Source organism: Cygnus olor, chromosome 2, assembly GCF_009769625.2.
Source record: "Cygnus olor isolate bCygOlo1 chromosome 2, bCygOlo1.pri.v2, whole genome shotgun sequence".
Lineage (NCBI taxonomy): Eukaryota > Metazoa > Chordata > Aves > Anseriformes > Anatidae > Cygnus > Cygnus olor.
Window position 1 is genome coordinate 159,887,810 of NC_049170.1, and position 18,861 is coordinate 159,906,670.

Below are 18,861 nucleotides of genomic sequence, written 5' to 3' on the forward strand. Positions count from 1 at the left end.
CATGCCCCCTAAAGACACACATACACCCCCTGGGCACCCCTATAGATACACGTACATCCCCTACATACTGCTATAGAGACCCATACACCTGCTGGGGACACCTATAGATACATGTACGTGCCCTATGTGCCCCTATAGGCACCCATACACTCCCTGGCCACCCCTATGGATAGCCACACATCCCCTATGTGCCCCTACAGGCATCCATACGTCCCCTAGGCACCCCTATAGATACATATACATCCCCTGTGTGCCCCCAATAGGCACCCATACTCCCCCTGGGCACCCCTATAGATATGTGTATATCCCCTACATGCCCCTACTATATCTCCTGCCCCTATATCCCCTACACCCCCTGGGCACCCCTATGGATACCCGCACAGCCCTTATGTGCCCCTATAGGCACCCATACACTCCCTGGCCACCCCTATGGATAGCCACACATCCCCTATGTGCCCCTACAGGCATCCATACGTCCCCTAGGCACCCCTATAGATACATATACATCCCCTGTGTGCCCCCAATAGGCACCCATACTCCCCCTGGGCACCCCTATAGATATGTGTATATCCCCTACATGCCCCTACTATATCCCCTGCCCCTATATCCCCTACACCCCCTGGGCACCCCTATGGATACCCGCACAGCCCTTATGTGCCCCTATAGGCACCCATACACTCCCTGGCCACCCCTATGGATAGCCACACATCCCCTATGTGCCCCTACAGGCATCCATACGTCCCCTAGGCACCCCTATAGATACATATACATCCCCTGTGTGCCCCCAATAGGCACCCATACTCCCCCTGGGCACCCCTATAGATATGTGTATATCCCCTACATGCCCCTACTATATCCCCTGCCCCTATATCCCCTACACCCCCTGGGCACCCCTATGGATACCCACACAGCCCTTATGTGCCCCTATAGGTACCTATACACCCCCTAGGCACCCCTATAGATACATGTACATCCCCTGTGTGCCCCTTATAGACACATGTGCAGTCCTTGGGCACCCCTATAGATATGTGTACATCCCCACTATGCCCCCTACAAGCAGCCATACACCCCCTGGGCACCCCCACAGTCACCCATACACACACCCTGTGACCCCTGTATACACCATACACACTCCTATGTACACCCATACCCGTCCTGTGCTTCCTATATACACTGACACAGCCCTGTGTGCCCTATAGACACCCATGCACACACCCTGTAGACACCCATACACACCCATGCACCCTATGGACACCCATACTCCCCCCCAAAGTGACCCTTATATTCACCCACACACCCCTGGTGACCCCTATAGACACCCATGCACACACCCAGTGCCCCCTATATATGCCCCACACTCCCTTGTGCCCCTATGTACACCCACACCCTTCTGCACTCCCCTTTATACACCAGTAGGGCCCCCTATGACCCCTGTATACACCCCTATATACACCCACACCCTCCCTGTCCCCCCCCCACTCCTATACACACCCTATAGATCCTGTGGGGTTGGAGGGGATGACACCACATACACCTCTGCACACCCTACAGAGGCTGTATAGCACAGGCCCATCTTCCACCCCCCTCTATAGGGCTGTACGGGGCCCTATACATCCTCGCGGGCACCCACCCCTATATGGCAGCCCTATAGCCCCTATAGGGTCACCAGGCAGTCCTGCTCTGGGGCACCCCGTTCCCAGGCCGGGCCATTGATCTGCTCCAGAGTGAACGGGGCAGAGGAGAGGCCGTGTCCATACGTAGCTTTATTCACACAACATGGAGTCGCCTCTACATGTCCATGCGGCGTAATTACAGAGTTCCTCGGGTAACGAGTGGCACGGGGCGGGGGGGGGGGGGCCCCCGCTCGTCCCCACCACTCCCCTCCGCGCCCGCAGCCCCCCTCGGGGCTGGGAGTGGTTTGGGTTTTGTTCCTCTCTTTTTTTTTTTTTTTTTAGTGTTTTCACCGTAATAAATTAAAAACGCAGCGCTGAAAAGAAAAAAAAAAAAAGGGGGGGGGGGGGGGGAAGGGGATAAAAAGAAGGGGGGGGGAAAAAAAAGGGGAAAAAAAAAAGAAAGAGAAAATCAATATATAAAATCCAGGGGAAAAAAGGGGGAAAAAAAGGGGGAAAAAAAAAGAAAGAGAAAATCAATATATAAAATCCAGTGGGGAAAAAAACTCAACAAATAAAACAAAACAAAACAAAATAAAATAAAATAAAATAAAATTAAAGAGTTTACAACAATGAGAACAAAATCCGGGTGCCCAAACCCGGGGGACCGTGGCCGCTTACAAAAATCTCTGTACAACTTCTGTCCGAGCTGGGGGGGGGGGGTCCCCGCCGCCGCCCCTGCTGCCCCCAGCTGGGGACAACGCGGTGGCCCCCGGGGCGAGGAGGAGGGGCGGGCGGCGGCGATAAAATAGCATCTGCAATTAAAACTATCTCGTTAGCAAACGTTTCTATGTAATATCTCTCTTTATAGCTCTATACACTCTGACTGGCCTGGGCCCCCTCCCCCCCCCGAAATGCGTGTCGTCCCCCCCCCCCCCCCACAAGGTGGTCGCCGGATGGAGCAGAAGGCACTTGCTCGCTGGCGACGCCGTGGTGGCCCTGGGGGGACGCGTTGGGGGGTCCTCGGGGACAGGCGGTGGTGGCCGGGGGGGCAAACTGGGAGGAGGTGGTGGGCACCGGGGTGGGGTTTGTGGGACCAGGAGGAGCTGATGGGTGCTGAGATGGGTCCAGAAGGACCAGAGGTGGTGGGGTCCAAGATGGGTCCAGAAGGACCAGGAGGAGCTGACGGGTGCCAAGTTGGGTCCAGAAGGACCAGGAAGAGATCGTGGGTGCCAAGATGGTTCCAGAAGGACCAGGAGGAACTGATGGGTGCCAAGATGGGTCCATAAGGACCAGGAGATGGGCTCCAAGGCAGGGCCAGCAGAGACGTCAGGTGCCAAGATGGGGCCAGATGGACCAGGGGATTTTGGATGCCAGGATGTGCCAGGCAGGGCCAGGAGCGGCTGACAGGCGCTGAGATGGATCTGGAAGGACCAGGAGGAGATCGTGGGCACCAAGATGGGGTGGGAAGGACCAGGAGGAGCTGATGGGTGCCAAGGTGGGGTACGGAGGGACCAGGAGGAGGTGATGGGCGCCAAGATCACAGAATCACAGAATATCCTGCATTGGAAGGGACCCATAATCGAGTCCACCTCCTGGCTCCACACAGGACCACCCAAAAACCAGACCATGTCCAAACGCTCCTTGACCTCCTTCAGGCTCGGTGCCCTAACCACGTCCCTGGGGAGCCTGTCCCAGTGCTCGACCACCTCTGGGTGAAGAACCTTTCCCTCACACCCAGCCTGACCCTCCCCTGTCCCAGCTCCATGCCGGTCCCTCCGGTCCTGTCGCTGTCCCCAGAGAGCAGAGCTCAGCGCCTGCCCCTCCGCTTCCCTCGTGAGGGAGCTGCAGGCCGCCATGAGGCCTCCCCTCGGCCCGCTCTGCTCTGGGCTGAACAAACCAAGGGACCTCAGCTGCTCCTCACACCTCTTCCCCTCAGTACCAGGAGGAGATGATGGGTGCAGAGGTGTCTGGGGTCAAGATGGGTCCTCTGGGGCCGAGTGTAGATGATGGGTACCGTGATGAATCCAGCAGGGCCAAGGGGACGTGGTGGGTGCTGAGACAGGTCCTTTGGGACTAGGCAGTGCTGAGGGGTGGTGAGATGGTTCCTTCAGGGCCTGGTGGTGGTGAGATGGGTCCTTCAGGACCTAGTGGTGGTGATGGGTGGTGAGATGGATCCTTCAGGGTCTGGTGGCACTGACACCTGGTGAGATTGGTCCCTAAGGGCTGGGTGGTGCGGTGAGATGGGTCCCTCAGAGCCTGGTAGTGGTGAGATGGGTCCTTCGGAGCCTGGCAGCAATGAGGGGTGATGAGATGTGTCCTTCAGGGCCTGGTGGTGGTGAGATGGGTCCTTCAGAGCCCGGTGGTGGTGAGATGGTCCTTCAGAGCCCAGTGGTGGTGAGATGGTCCTTCAGAGCCCGGTGGTGGTGAAATGGGTCCTTCAGGGCCTGGTGGTGCTGATGGTGGTGAGATGGGTCCTTCAGAGCCTGGTGGTGGTGAGATGGGTCCTTCAGAGCCTGTTGGTAGTGAGATGGGTCCTTCAAGGCCTGGTGGCACTGATGGGTTGTGCTCCCCAGTGCTGCTCCGAGGGATGGGCACCAGGACGGGACAAGACCAGCCTGCCCAGCTCCCCCACACCCCTGGGTGGGCAACGACGGGGCTAAGCCACCCAGAGGCCCCCAGCATCCGCAGGGACGTGGCACATGTCCATGGGATGTTTGTTCCTCCTGTCCTCAAAGTGCCACCTGCTCCAGGCGTGCGTCGTGTTTCCTGCCCCACTCTGCTGTCACCTGGTCCACAGCGGTGGCCGTGCCAGACCCCACGGACACAGGTTATTGCTGAACCGGGACCCGCTCGTCCCCAACGCCGTCACCCGGTCCCCACTGAAACCTGCGCCCACGCCCACGGCCTCCCACACCACCCGTGACAGCCACGCCACCCTGGGGTGCTCCTGGGTGGGTGCTGCGAGTCCAGGACCCCCCAAAATGTCCGGCAGGGAGGTGGGCAGTGAGGTGGCCGGAGCATTGGGAGTGAGCAGGGGGCCCAGCTTGTGCTCCTCGGCCACGTTGGGTCGGGGTGGACGGGGTGGCGGTGGGATCGGGTGGTGGCTTCGCCCCACGTGCTGCTATAGGACGCCCTCCATGAAGCTGGTGTCGAGGTGCTGGATGAGCACCCGGATGAAGGACATCTCCTTGCGGGTGTTCTCGAAGATGATCCGCGGGTCGTCCGACTGGCAGCGCAGGCAGTTGGGGGCCATCACCATGGCCAGGTTATTGACGTCCATCTTGGTGACAGCCACATTGGCCGGCTGCACGAACACCTGGGGAAGAGGAGCACGGTGGTGAGAGTGGAACCAGCTCCTTGGATGAGACGGGAGACCCTTGTGTGAGTTGGGGAGCCCAAAACCATGCGCCAGCACCCCAAAACCAGCAGCGGGGCTGGGGATGGCTCTGTGGGAGTGGTGGGACCCCGTCCTTACCTGTAGGAAGCGGATGAGGTAGCACAGCACCATTTTGTTGATCCTGGGCAGCGAGTGGACGACAGCGATGGCTGCCTCGGGGTTCTCGTAGTGGGTGATGCACTGCTCGTAGAACTCGTGGGGGATCAGCGGCTCCTCCAGCTCCCGGTACCACAGCTTGAGCAGGGACGCTGTGGGCCGAGGGCAGCCATGAGACATGGGGCTGCAGCTCAGCTCCCACCCCACGCCCCCGCACCCACCCAGCCCCTACCGGGAACGTGGGGGTCCTCCAAGCCCGTGGGGATCTTCCACTGATCTACCTGCAGCTTGAGCGCGTTGACCTCATCGATGTCCCCGGGGACCCTGCACGGAGGACAAGCGTCATGGGCACTGTGGAGCTGGTGTCCCATGTGGGGACAACCCCTCCTCTCCCCACCAGAGCCCGAGCCCCTAGCAAGACCACGGTGGGCATCAGGGAAAGGGCTCACTCTTCAAATCCCCGTGAAGACAATCCGTGGGTTGGAGCAAGGAGAAGCTTGGGGGGCTGCTCCTCACCCCAAGGGAGGAGAAGGGCACCTGTGGGGTGGTGACGACCCCACCGCATGTGACACGGGGCTGTACCTGAAGATGCCCTCGGTCTGGTCCCCGTTGAGCGCCAGAACCTCCTCGGAGAGGCGTGTCTGCACCCAGGGCAGCTGCCGGTCGGGGTAGCGCTCCTTCTGCATGGCGATGATGTCCTGCAGGGAGCTCCCGAACATGGAAGGGTTGAAGACAGCGTTCTTGGCGTGGCGGATCTCCTCGATGTTTGGCTTCTTCAGGCCCTGCAGGAGACAGAGCAGCCACTGTGTGGTCATTGTCCCTGAATGTGGTGCTTGGCCAGGGGACGTGAGATGGGCATGGGGGCTCCTGCTCTGTGCCAGTCCCACCACATGGACCTTTGAGTCTTATCTGGGAGGAACCTGCAGACCTTGAGCCCTGTGTGTGGTGGGATGCAGAAGGGACGGACACAGAGAACGTGAGTGTGGTGGGATGCAGAAGTGGAAAAGGACGCAGAGAATGTGTGCGTGGTAGGATGCAGAGGAGGAGATGGACACAGAGGACATGCACAGCAGGATGCAGAGGGGGAGGAGGACTTAAAACATGAGCATGGTGGGATGCAGAAGAGATGGACGCAGCAGATATCTCCGTGACAAGATGCAGCGAGGACATAGAGCAACAGATGTGTGCACGGTGGGACACAGAAGAGCAGAAACACAACCTGCTCCAGCCCTCCCAATGCTGGGACCCCCCCAAAACTGGATCTGGCCCCGCGCCTCCCCTCTGGGCAGAGCCGAGAACTGAAGGAGCCACACGTCCACTCCTGGAGTCACTGCTCTGCTCCGGGCCCTGGATCGTGGCCACATTTGCTTCACAGCGATGCGCCTGTCCCACGCCTTTCCCCCATGGAATTTTGGGGACCCATGGGCACCGTCCTTCCCTGTCTCTGGTGCCGCTTGCCCCCATCCCCACCACGGTGCCACTCTGGCGGGCAGGAACACGTCTGCGGGGCACGACGGTACCTTCTTGGCTCCGGTCAGGGCTGCCTTCTGCAGCTTGTTGTAGCAGTACTTGGCATACGTGCTGATGGCCACCCCTGCAAGAGAGAGCAGAGCGCCATCAGGAGGACGTCGGGGAGCCACCGGGCGAGGGGACTGGCTCCGTGAGGATGTCCCCTGCCTGCCCCGGGGGTCACTGGGGGCCACCACCGCAGCATCACTGGGAGTGGTGGCTCCATCTCTGTCCCCATCACCCGGGGGGGTCCTCTCGAGGTGGACACAGAGCAGTGGGATGGGACGGCCCTGCTCTGGGGACATCCTGGGAGCAACGTGTCCAGGACAGAAGCTTTGGTTTCGGTGCGGCTCCAAAGAGCAGGAGCCGACCAGCCCTGCTGCCACCAGTGACCCCACTGGATCAGCAGCGGGACCATGGCTTCGGGTCCAGATGCAGGCGGGGATGCAGGCACAGCCCCGTTTTCCAAACTTTCCCTGATCCAAGAGCAAAACAAACTGGATCCTTCTTAATCATTCTCTGCAGCTGTGTGAGGAAGGGGTACAACCGGCTCAAGGACCACTGGCACCTGACCTGATGTCTTGCTGGGCGCTAATGAGCTATTAACAAGAGAGAAAATGGAGCGCTCTGCAGCCTGAGCATCCCCACTGCCCTGCCTGGCTCCGGTCCATCCCCAGCGGTCAGCCTCTGGGGATTTAACTGGGCATCCACATGGATGAGGACAGGGGAGGTAATACGCTGCCTCCTTCTGTTTCCTCCTCCGGGCAAAATCCCTTTTTAAAAAATATTTTAAATTTATTTTTTATTATTCTTATTTTATATATTTATTACTTTATGTATTTTTTTTATATATTTGTGCAAAGCAGGGAACAAAATGCTCTTTCAGAGGATTCTGTGGTCAGCTCCTTGTTGGCAGCCTGATGGCATTGCTACCCCTCCACCATCCTGACACCCCCAAAAATGTTGTGATTAAACCCAAACTGAGGTCATCGTTTGCTTCTGTCCCTGATGCTGCTGCCAAAGGCTCTGGGGTTTTCTGGAGCCCCCCCATGTGTGGGGACCGGGGCGTTCCCCCCTGCCCTGATGCCTGTTGCGATGGCACCAAGATGTAGTGATGCCGGCACAAGCCATTGCATGGTGACGCCTGTGCCCACTGGGGACTGCTTTGGCCAGCACCAGAAGGAAGGATGGGACGCGCTGGTCCCTGCAGGTCCCCGTGGCCATCACCTTCAGCCCCTTCTGCGCCGTGCCCATGGGGTGCAAAGCACTGCTCCCCAGGGACAGCCCTGCCCAGGGACCCTGCATCACCCCGAGGTGAGCAGGGATGGAAGGCTGGTCATGGGACAGTGGGCTCCCTCCTCCAGCTTTGGGGTGCCAGCCCTGCAGTGCACCAAATTAGGATCATAGAATCATTTAAGTTGGAAAAGACCCTTAAGATCATCAAGTCCAACCATCGGTTAAGATCATCAGTTGATCAAGTCCAACCACCAACTGAGATCATCGACTGATCATCAAGTCCTACCGTCAATGATCACCAAGGTCATCAAGTCCAACCATCAATGAAGATCACCAATTGATCATGTAGTCCAACCATCAACTGAGATCATCAACTGGTCATCAAGCCCAACCATTGGTGAAGATCACCAACTTCATCAAATTGGTCAAGTCCTACTGTCAATGAGGATAACCAATTGATCAAGTCCAACTGTCAATGAAGATCGCCAACTGATCATTAAGTCCAACTGCTGGTGAAGATCATCAGTTGGTCATCAAGTCCAGCCATCAACTGAGATCATCAGCTGACCATCAAGTCCAACCACCAATGAAGATCATCAACTGATGATCAGGTCCAACCATCAGTGAAGAGCACCAATTGATCAAGTCCAACCGTCAACAAAGATCATCAGTCGACCATCAAGTCCAACCATCAAAGAGCAGACTCGGGACTCCCGGCCACTCGGGGGGGTCCCCGAGCCCCTTCCTCCCCACTCCCCGTGCAGCGCAGCCCCTCCAAGCACCTACGCAGCGAGCAGAGCCCGGGGGAGCTGGGGAGTGGGGTGTGAAAGCCGAAAAGCAGCAGCTTTGCTACGAGGGCCAAGAGAGGGGGGCCCCAAGCGAGCGGTGACACGACCCCTACCATCATGCTCTTCGATATAGGGCTTGGGTTTCTTTCTCAATTTGGATTTCTTCTTACTGTTCCTTTCCAGGACCTCTTTAATGTGCTGTGTCACTGGGAAACAAACAAAGCGATGAAGACAACAGAATGGAACAAAATAAAATAAAACAAAATGAAATATAAAATGGAATGAAATATAGAACAAAAATAAAATTAAAAAAATAGAAAAAAGCAAAAATAAATACAATAAAATAAATAAAAATAAAAATATATAAAATATGCAAATGTAAAAACAAAATAACATGAAATACAATTAAAAACAAATAAGAATAAATAAAAATCAAACAAAATGAAATAAAATAAAATAAAAATATAAAAATATAATATAAAAATAAATATAAAAACATAAAACAAATACAAAACATGGAGGAAAATAGAAAATTAAAAAAAAATTGAAATAAAACCTAAAAAAAAAAGGAACCAAACTAACAATGAAATAACGCAAAGTGAATAAAAATGGAACAAAACAAAATGGCTGGACAGGCAGGGGCCTTTCAAGCCTGCCCACTACCAAGAGCTCCGTCGAGCACCCCGGCAGGCCGAGGGCGTGTTCGGCAGCACCGCAGTCACCGGCGCAGAGTGGTGTGTGCGGGGCAGTGTGGGGCCAACACGCAGTGTGGGCACAGGCAGCATCTCTGCTTGGCGGCACAGCAAAGCCAGCGCGTGGCGCGGGGCGAAGTGAGCTTGGTGCCTCTGCTGCGGGTGCTGGTGGTGGCCACAGGCCCCGTGCCGTGCCCCCCAGGGGGCTTTGTCACCTGCTGGCCCAGTGCGGTGCCCCGAGGGGCCGGGGCTCGTCGTGGAGACAGATGTGGATGTTGTCTGTCTGCCTGGCATTTTTCAGTTCAGGTTTTTATAGAGAAGCTGTTGAAGGATGGGCTCGATGACCAGGCAGTGAGGTGGATTGAAAATGGGGTGAGCACTGGGCCCCCATACCAGTGAGCCATGGGCGTATATTGGAGAGCCCTGGGTGTATATTGGAGAGCCCTGGGTGTATTGAGGAGAGCCCAGCACAGGGCCCCGAGGGGCGGCAGGGCCTGGAGCCCCCCTGCCATGAGGAGAGGCTGCGAGAGCTGGGGCTGCTCGGCCTGGAGAGGAGGAGGCTCCAGGAAAGCTCCCCCATGTCCCTGCGGCCCTGCAGGGAGGTGCGAGAGGCCGGGGCCGGGCTCTACTCAGGGGTGCCCAGGGCCAGCAGCGGAGGCTGCGGGCCCAGCCTGGAGCCCGGGAGGCTCCCCCTGGCCCCCAGGGGGAGGTGGCTCCGGGCGGGTGCCGGAGCCCTGGCACCGGGACCAGGGGCTGGGGGCTCCTCCCTCCTGGGCACCCTGCTCTGGGTGTCCCTGCTTGAGCAGGGGCTGGGCCAGATGGACCCAGAGGTCCCTTCTAACCTCAACCATTCTGCGAGTCTGTGATTCGTTTGTAACCGCTCTTGAGTCTCTGCTGCCGCTTACAAGGAGATGGATTCACTGGATCTTCAGCATGCAGCCATCCCAGAGCCCCTCGAGCTCCAATTTGTGGAAAGGGAATGTGAAACTAGAGCATGGGGCCACGCAGAATGATGGCACCCCTTGCTCATCCCCACCCAGCACTGCCGGCAGCAGCAGGGGCGGCCGAGCCTGCACTGTGAGCAGAGGTATCCAAGCTCACTTTGTGCCGGGCCTTGTGCTGGGTTGCTGTGTGCCGGGGAGAGGGTTGGTGCTAACGCCAGCCCCGCAGCCACCACGCCTCCTGGTGTGCTATCGCCGAGTTTCTCAACCGTGTTTCATCAAGGACACAAAGTGCATGAATGCGACGGGGAGAGGAAAAACAAACACAAGGAATGGGGTGTGACATCAGCGGGGGCTAACGCCACCGGCGGTAGTTTGTCTCTTACCTTTGGTGTCATTCACCGGATCCATGTGCCTGTAAATATATCCTTCTAGATAGGAATGGAATTTGGGAGTAGGGGGGAAAAAGGCCAAACAAATGGCCATGAGCTCCCAGCCCCGGGCCAGGCTCTCGTATCGGAAGTTCTCGGTGGTCTGCCGGCACAGCTGGATGTAGAGCTCGTCTCGCAGGCCCTGCATGCTCCAGCCCTTCGTGGCGATCTCCAAGGCCACGTTGAGTTGGTCCGTCTTGGCCCGCCGGTCCCCCATGTACATCTGAATCAGTTTAAATATCTCGCACGCCTCCTTCTTGACATTGCGGTCGTTGGTCATGATCATGGGCTTCTTGATGGACTCGCTGCTCCAGGCCAGCATGTTGGCGATGGACACCTTCCTCCGGAAGAGCCCCTGCGTGTGCTTGTTGAAGTGCTTGGAGGCCCAGTTCTCAATGTCCGTCTCTGAGGAGGGCTTCCGCAGGTTGAAGGTGGGGAAGACGCAGCTGGCGCTGGGCATCATGTTCCTGGTCTGCCTGCTGCTCTCGAACTGGGCGCAGGCGCCGAGGTCTTCTGACTAGGAGAGAACAGCCGGACAGGGCACGGTTATTAGCGGTGCGCCCCGACCCACCGTGGACAGCAGACGATGGTGGCCAGCCCCCCCAGTAACCCCGTGTCCACAGAGCCACCTTCATGCACGGCTTTCTGGTGTCCCCAAGCCCAGGAGGAGGCTGGTGGCCCAGCATCACGTCCAGGCTGGGGACAAATGACTTTGGGAGCCAGACACATTCTCGTGGGCACCAGGAGCAGGTGGGACCCTACAAAGCATCAGCAGAAAGATTTTTTTTTCCCTCACATTCCACGTGCAGAAGGACGTGGGTGCCTGGGATTTAGCCTCACACAGCACCCAGCCAGCGAGGATCTGGGCATAGCAGAGAGGTGCTGGCTTGGGTCCTCCTGCAGACCAGCGTCTTTCTGCTACTGGAACCAGTACTGGCCCAGGGTTTGGGGCATCAGCAACCTGTCCCAGCATCTCACCACCCTCAGTGTGAACAATTTCTTCCCTATATCCAGTTTAATCCAATTAACTCCAGCTAATTAGCACAGCTGGGGGAAGCTGGGAGAAGCCAGAGCCTGGAACTGCAGCATGGGGCTGAGCAGTTGGGCACCAACAGCAGTTGGCTGTGACCCCCTGGCAGGTCCTGCTATGGGTCCTCCTGCCACCGCGCCCACGGCAGGACCGTCACAGCAGCTCGAGGAGCAGGGGGACTGCCAAGCCTTTCCTCCCATCATGGTTCTGCTCCAGTTATGGACAAATCCTGGGTGCCAGCATCTCCAACCGCCCGCACTAGCCTTTGAGGTCAGCCAGGGGACGGTGCGGGTACAGGTGAGCTTACAGCGACAGATGTGACGTAGAAATAAATTCACTCTTGTGGGCGAGGGGCACTCCCAATGCAAAAGGGAGGAAAAATTCAGGGGGTTGAGGAGAAAAGCAGCTGTTGGGAGCTGGAGGAGAAATCTGTCCTTGCTGGACAGCGTGTCCCGGAGATGGGGACAGGAACACGAGGGCAGAAGGGAGCACGCCACTGCATCCCTGGTGCAGGAAACCTAGGAAACCTCAGGTGCTCAGTGTTGGTAACCTGGCTGTGGATATTCCTCCTGTGACACGGGTATCCCAAGCCCAACTTTGGGTCCCAACCACCTCCTGCGGCGCAGAGTGCTTGGGGACACATGCACACGGAGAAGTTCCTTCTGCTACCTGTGGGCGCGATGCCTTCAACGTCCCCATGGGCAACCAACGTTTTCCAGACACCTCGCTATCTCCAAGCTCCGTGCCCGGCAGCTGAGAACCAGCTCCACCTTCCAGAAAGTTCTCCGGGTCCCATCAGGGGACAGGACCCTCCAGGTCCCAAGGGGGCAGCTGCCCAGCACCGTCGCACAGCCGAGGGGAAGTCAAGCACCATAAGGAGTCAGGTAATTATGTTCTAATTAAGAAGGGCAATTTACTTACTTAATTTTTCACTTAAACTACCCTGGGTTCTGCCTCATCTCAGCTGCTACGGCCCCGAAGAAATTGCTGACCAAACCCTGGTTTCTGGCACAGGAGCTGCTGGAAACCTGAAGCAGGCCGAGGGACCAGAAACGGGCTGTTTGTTTGTGGTGCCCGCAGAGTGGACGTCCCTGCTGGCTGCATCTCCTCCAGCCCGACCAGGACCAGAAGGGGGCATTTTGGGCACCCCAAGAGTTGCTGCCTCCCTCGGAGTGCCACGGGCAGGGTCCGGTGTTATCTTCGACCAGACACAGCTGGGGATGGGCTCCAGAGCTGGCTCCTGCTGAGCTGGACCGAGGGAGGAGAAGCAGCTCCTGAAGCCACGCATGGCGCAGAGCCACGGCTACTGTGTTTGAAGCACCCGTGCCCGTGTTGGAGATACCAAGCTGTGGTGTCACCTGCGGGCACGTCCTGCTGGATCTGAGATGGAAAATGGGGTTTAAACTTGCTTTATATTGAGAACAAGCTTTATTTAACCAGGAGCATGGTGGGGACACCGTTCATGGGTTGGCCTGCCAAGCCTGCAGTGGCACCCAAGGGATGCTGCACGGTGCGCACGCGTGCGTGAGGGTCCGTGGGACGCGTGGGGACGCCCCAGAACACCAGGGACACCCCCAGAACACCAGGGACACCCCCGGGTCGTTACCTGAGATGGGTGCAGGTAGGGCTCGGGGGAGGCCAGGTTGGTCTGCACGGAGACGCTCTTCTCCAGCAGGATCTGGGGGAAGCCCAGCTTCTCGAAGGTGTTCCTCTTCCAGTGCTTGTTGTCCTGCTGGGCCAGCGCCTCGTCCTCGCTGAAGGCTCGCACCACCGGGCCCGGCATGGGCAAGGGCAGCGCGCCGTCGCTCTCGTAGCCCGAGCCGTCCTTTTGGGAATCCCAGCTGCTCCGCTGCTTCATGTGGTAGTGAGCCTGCTGCGCCTCCCACGCCAGGCGCGCCTGTGCCAGGAAGGGCTCGGGGAAGCCCCGCGCCGCCTCCGCCTCCGCCGCCTTGCTCTCTGTCCGGTTCATCTGGGAGCGCGCCGGTACGGCCCGATCCTCGCCCGCCGGCTGCTCGCCGAGCGCCTCCCGGTCCCCCGAGCCATCTGTGGAGGAGGCGTTGGGCTCGTGGGGCAGCGAGGGCTTGCGGCTTTTCCTCTTCCTGGTGGAGGGCGAGTAGCCGGTGGAGGACATGGTGTCCTGCTGGCTGGACCACGACATGGAGTCCTCACCCGGGGCCGCCTGGCCCGCCGGCTGCCCGGGGCAGAAGTCGGGTCCCTCCATGCTGCTGTAGTCGCCCGATTTGACGTCCAGGCGCTGGTCACGGAGCAGGCAGGGGCTGTGCTGCAGCGAGTAGGAGCCGCCGATGGGGTTGGGCGAGTACTTGTGGCGCAGCCCCGTCTTCATCTTGGGGCTGGAGCCCGACTGCTCGACGTAGACCAGCTGCCGGACATACTCCTTGCCCGCGGGGCTGTACTCCAGGCTCATGAACCTGTCGGGACACTTCTGCTTGGTGAGCACCAGCTGCTGGTAGGGCGAGTTGGAGCCCTGCTTGGGCGACTGCAGGAAGGGGTGAGGCTTGCGGATGGGTGACTTCTGGGGCGAGCCGGCCTTGTAGCTCCCGCTGGCTTCGTACTGCATGTCCACGGGGGGCTCGTCGTAGATGGGCGCCTGGTACTCCATGGGGGGCTCCTCGTAGAGCGGCGGCTCGTAGGCGTAGCGGGGCGAGGAGGGCTGCGACTCGCTCGAGTGCTTGCGGTGCTGCGTCTGCAGCGGGGAGCAGAAGGAGTCGCCCCGGCCGAGCAGCGGCGAGCAGCTGCCCACGTGCTCAGCCCTCTTCAAGAAGGGCGAGGGCTTCCTCTCCGGGAAGAAGACGGAGTTGTCGGCCTCGGGGGTGAAGGTCTGCAGGTTGGGCGACTGCTGGCCCCCCGAGGGGCGGCGCGAGCGGGTGCCCGGCTGGCTGTCGGGCGCGTAGCCGTTGCCCTGGTGCATGAGGAAGCTGGGCTCGCGGTCGGTCACTTTGATCAGCATCCGCTCCTTGGTGCCGGCGTTCCATCGCAGGGAGGACGTCCTGCAGGGACAGAAACAGCGGTCAGGGGGTGAGGCAGGTGTCTGCAGTGGGGGGGGCGAGGGGACAGCCACCCCAGTGCCACTGTGATGCTGCCCAGACATCTCGGACAGCCCGGAGCACAGTGCACGGCCCCTGTCCCAGAGCTGTGCACACCATGGATGGATGTCCCCTCCTCGCAGCCCCATCCCATCTCCTCCACCCGACCCGCTCCTCAGCTTCCCAGTGCCCCCCTGCTTCTCTGCCCTCAGCTCCAGCCCCCTGCTTAGGTGTTGTCCTCTTCATCCCCACCCAGCCCCATCCCTTCGGTGGGTCCTCCCTGCCAACAAACCCCAGCCTCACCCCCTGAAGTTTTCCACTGAAACTCTGAAAAAACGGCATAGGGCTGCAGGGGGCACCGGGCACGAAGAAGCTCCAGGAAGGACAAAACCACCTGAACCCATGGGTTTCATAATGGGGAGCACCGAGCGCGTTAACCCCTGCGTGTGCCACCAGTGTCCTCATACCCCGAAACCACGGGGCATCTCCTGGGGGCATCCCCTGGCAGCACCAGAGCAGAGCACCGCTGCACTGGGGCAATCTGGGGGCATTTTAGACTGGTGCTGTGCCCCGCTGGGCTCCTAGAGCAAGAACAGCACCCTGCTCATGATGCTCACGCTGAAAGCCTCTCGATGCGTCACGTCCTACGGCATCTGGCTGTTGGCCAACGTGCCAAGGATGTTGACGTGCCAACCCTAATCCTTACCTTTACCTTTACCCTTACCCTTACCCTACCCCTACCCCTACTCCAATGCCAAGCACTGGAAACCCAACGCCCACACCACCAGGGCCCGAACCCCTTGGTCCAGGCAGCAGATGACATGCTGAGACCTTCAAACTCATTCTTTTCCCTTGAATGGAAATGACATCAGCAAGGTGGTGAATTTGGGAGTGTTTTTAGGACTGGGGTCTCACATGTGTGGCCTTGCTCTCCGCAATGCCATCGTCTGCCTCCCCTGGCAGCAGCGGCATCCTGGGGGCTGGTACCCCTGCCGCTGGGTCGCCCGGCCCCGGCATTCCCCAGGCTCTGCGTTTCGGTCCTAATTGCAATTTGCAATGAAATGAAGAGTTTTCTCCTCTTCATTAATAATTCACCAGCAGAAATAATTATAGTCTCAGGATAATGTTGGCTGTGCGTGATTAACTCCTTGGGACCACGCTGCAGGGAGCTGAGCAGCCAGGGCAAGGCTGTTGGGGATTCAACAGGATGCTCCTGGCACGAGCACGAAGCCTAGGACCTTCCTAGCTGAATCTCCCTGTCCTGGGGCACCTACAGCAGGGGGGCATCAGTTTGGACCTCCCAAAAAGTATCAAAAACCAAGTGGCAAATGGTGGAGCAAAGTTTCAGCTGTGCTTGGGTTTTGGCCTCAGATGAGTCTACACTGCCCCAGCCCCAAAGGCAACTTCTGGTGCCTCTGGTGCCCCGCGTGCCTTGGCACTGATGTCCCCGGGACTGGGATGCTCCTGCTCAGCCCCTAAGGGATGTGTGGGACCCATCCTGGCTCCTTCCGATGCCTCCGGTGCCAGCTGTCCCATTAAGTGCTGGCACGTACCCAATGGGCAGGGGGCTCTATGTTTTGGATGGAGACTCGGCACACTGAGCATCTTCTCTCAGTCCCTGCCCTGCTTTCATCTGATGGCGTCTCCACAGTCTTCAACTTGCAGCCTTCAAGCTGGATTGCAGCCAGCACAGATGGGGTCCCAGCCGAGGGTCTCAGAGAGCCTGGTGCCAGCTGGGGCTTTCAGGAGCCCCCTGTTACACCACACCGAGTCACAGCCATCGTCATGGCTAGTGGGAACGAGACAGAGCCCTGCTCGGCTCCTCACCCCCAGCATCGCCGCTGTGCGTCCCGGTGCCTTTGGGGTTGAAACCTCTGCTAAAGACGCAGCTCATAACGGAGAAACCTGCTTTTGGAGCAGACCCGATGTGCCTGGGCAGGTCAAACATGGTCAGACCTGAGCCATCCCCAGCAGCACTGCAGCACCAGAGGTGCCGCCGAAGTGCAGGACTGTCCCTGGACAGGGACAGCCCCCCGGGGGTGCTCTGTGCAGAGGGGAGCCTCCAAAACTGCCCCGATACATCCAACCCGCCTCCGTCCCACAGGCACCGCAACCAGAGCCGGGTGAAAGCCTCTCCTATCTCCCATATTTGCAGCCCCTGTTCCTATTTCAGCAGCAGCACGCTCCTGGAAGCAGTGGGTAGGAATAAAACCTCACCGAGCAGACCACGGAGCGGCGCGTCACATCACCCAGCCGAGGCAGAGCTGTAAATCAGAGCAGTAAGTAACAGCGAGCAATAACCCGAGAGCTCCACCGCGCCGTCCGGGGTTATTGCTGAGCACTAGAAAGCATCACTACGGGCTAAATTTAATTTTCTGCCTGTAAAAGGAACGTTCAGAAAGGGCTTTTTGTGGCTAAATCGCTGCAGCTGCCGTGCCCACGAGCGGCTCAGTTACTGCGATAAGTGGAAATGATCCTGATGGAGAGGAGAAGCCAGCATGGGGACCAGCCCAGCTCCACGCAGGATTTTGCCATTTTCTGTGCCTGTTTTTGGTGCAGGCAGCCCGCTCCCACAGGCACGGCTCTGCTCCATGAATCGTGCCATAACCAATGCCCATGGCCAGGGCCACCCATCGGCATTGCAGCTTCTCCAGAAAATCTGAGTGTTTCTGCTCGTCCCGGTTCCCCTTCGCTCCCCTTCCCTTGAAGGACAGCACCAGCACGGCCGCACTTACGACCCCATGCGCAATCCCATTGCAAAATGCCCCCCAAATCCTCTAACCTTCTACCAGAGAAACCAATTTATGTGAAATCAGACGGCAGCGACGTTAAATCAGCGCTGCACCAGGGAACACCAGCATGGACCGCAGGAGGGCTGCTGTAGCAGCGACGTCCCGGCTTTCACCTCGCTGCAAGCAAAGGAGGATTGAGAGGTGAAGCAGCACCGCCGACCTTCCCCGTCGGCTCGGCACTGAGCTGCAGGCAGACCTGCCCTGCAGCCACTGGCACCGGCGGCGTTTCCCCAAATGCTGCCCACAGCAGGAAGGCAACACCGGGCAGTGCACCAAACCTGCCACATTTCTGTCCTGCAGCACGTAAAAGCAAAACTGACCTGAACATGTACATTTCTTCATGCTGCATTTGCTCATGCCGGTGTTATTCAGACTTTGCCAGGTGAGGACTGTAATTTAGCTCGAGAATTAAGCGCCTTTTCGCCTCTCGGGGGAAAAAAAGCCCTTAACTTGCAGTAATTCACATAGATCAGTTTCCTGCGTGGTTTGTGCGTGGCGGTGTTCACATCCAGCGGAGGGTGCGCCTGGGCAGAACTGTCCTCAGCGGTGCTCGAGGCGGCTCGCTGTGCCCGCACGGGGTTGTTCCCTTTGGAGATCTTCCCAATGAGACCCCCATTGGGTCCCCACCTCTCCCCATCTCCCACCACGTGTGCCTGGAACCCCCTTGTCCCTGCGGGGCAGGTGGCACCTCCCGGCCTCTGCAGAGCCACCAGGACACTGCGTGCTTTGCCAGTTGATACCAAAACAAAGCCATGGGAAGACAGGCTAAAATCCCCGGCCTTAAGACTTTGGTGCTCCTTATCTGCAAGTGCCCAAGGACGTGCAAACACAGAGTTACACTTACAAAATATCCTGGAGCTCAGATCCTACTGGAGATCTCAAATGCCCGCTCGCTGCTTACGGCATGTAGAAGGGCGGTGACTTGGGTCCCTGCAATTGGTGCGGGCATTTTGGCAGAGCTGCGATCCCAGGGCGCTTTGGACCTGGTGAGGCCAGCGCCCGCCGTCCAGCAAGGCTCTGCGCAGGGCACCCGAAATTCGAGGGCTCTGCAAGCCTAGGGAGCACGAACAGCGTTTTGCCTCCTCCGCCTGGGCTTCGCCGTGCGTTTCCGAGCCTCCCGGCCTCTCCGTGTCCTCCTCCTCGCCTCGCCTGCTGCGCACACGGCTCTTGTTCTCGCCTCGGCGCTCAGCTTTGCCTGGCACGGGGTGGTGCATCCCTGCGACGGGGAGAAGCAGCAGGAACGGCGCCCAGAGGGGTGTCAGCGCCGGTCGGGGGCCAGGAACAGGCGGGGA

The 18,861-nt window shown here is 58.6% G+C and overlaps 1 protein-coding gene across 5 annotated transcripts in view; it reads right to left on the minus strand.

Moving 5' to 3' along the window:
• Positions 1-4,163: 4,163 nt before the first annotated feature.
• The window catches only part of ARHGAP39 (Rho GTPase activating protein 39), a 99,764-nt gene continuing 85,066 nt past the window's right edge, over positions 4,164-18,861 (minus strand). For 4 of the 5 annotated variants that reach the window (XM_040547476.1, XM_040547477.1, XM_040547478.1 and 1 more), the window contains 8 exons: positions 13,340-14,741; positions 10,659-11,220; positions 8,753-8,845; positions 6,627-6,700; positions 5,689-5,888; positions 5,339-5,430; positions 5,089-5,258; positions 4,164-4,929 (listed from right to left, as the gene is read on the minus strand). In XM_040547476.1, coding sequence (XP_040403410.1) covers positions 4,735-4,929; positions 5,089-5,258; positions 5,339-5,430; positions 5,689-5,888; positions 6,627-6,700; positions 8,753-8,845; positions 10,659-11,220; positions 13,340-14,741 — 2,788 coding nt within the window. In that variant the 3' untranslated portion in view covers positions 4,164-4,734. The remainder of the gene's footprint in view (positions 4,930-5,088; positions 5,259-5,338; positions 5,431-5,688; positions 5,889-6,626; positions 6,701-8,752; positions 8,846-10,658; positions 11,221-13,339; positions 14,742-18,861) is intronic. The other variant, XM_040547479.1, reaches the window with a different exon arrangement.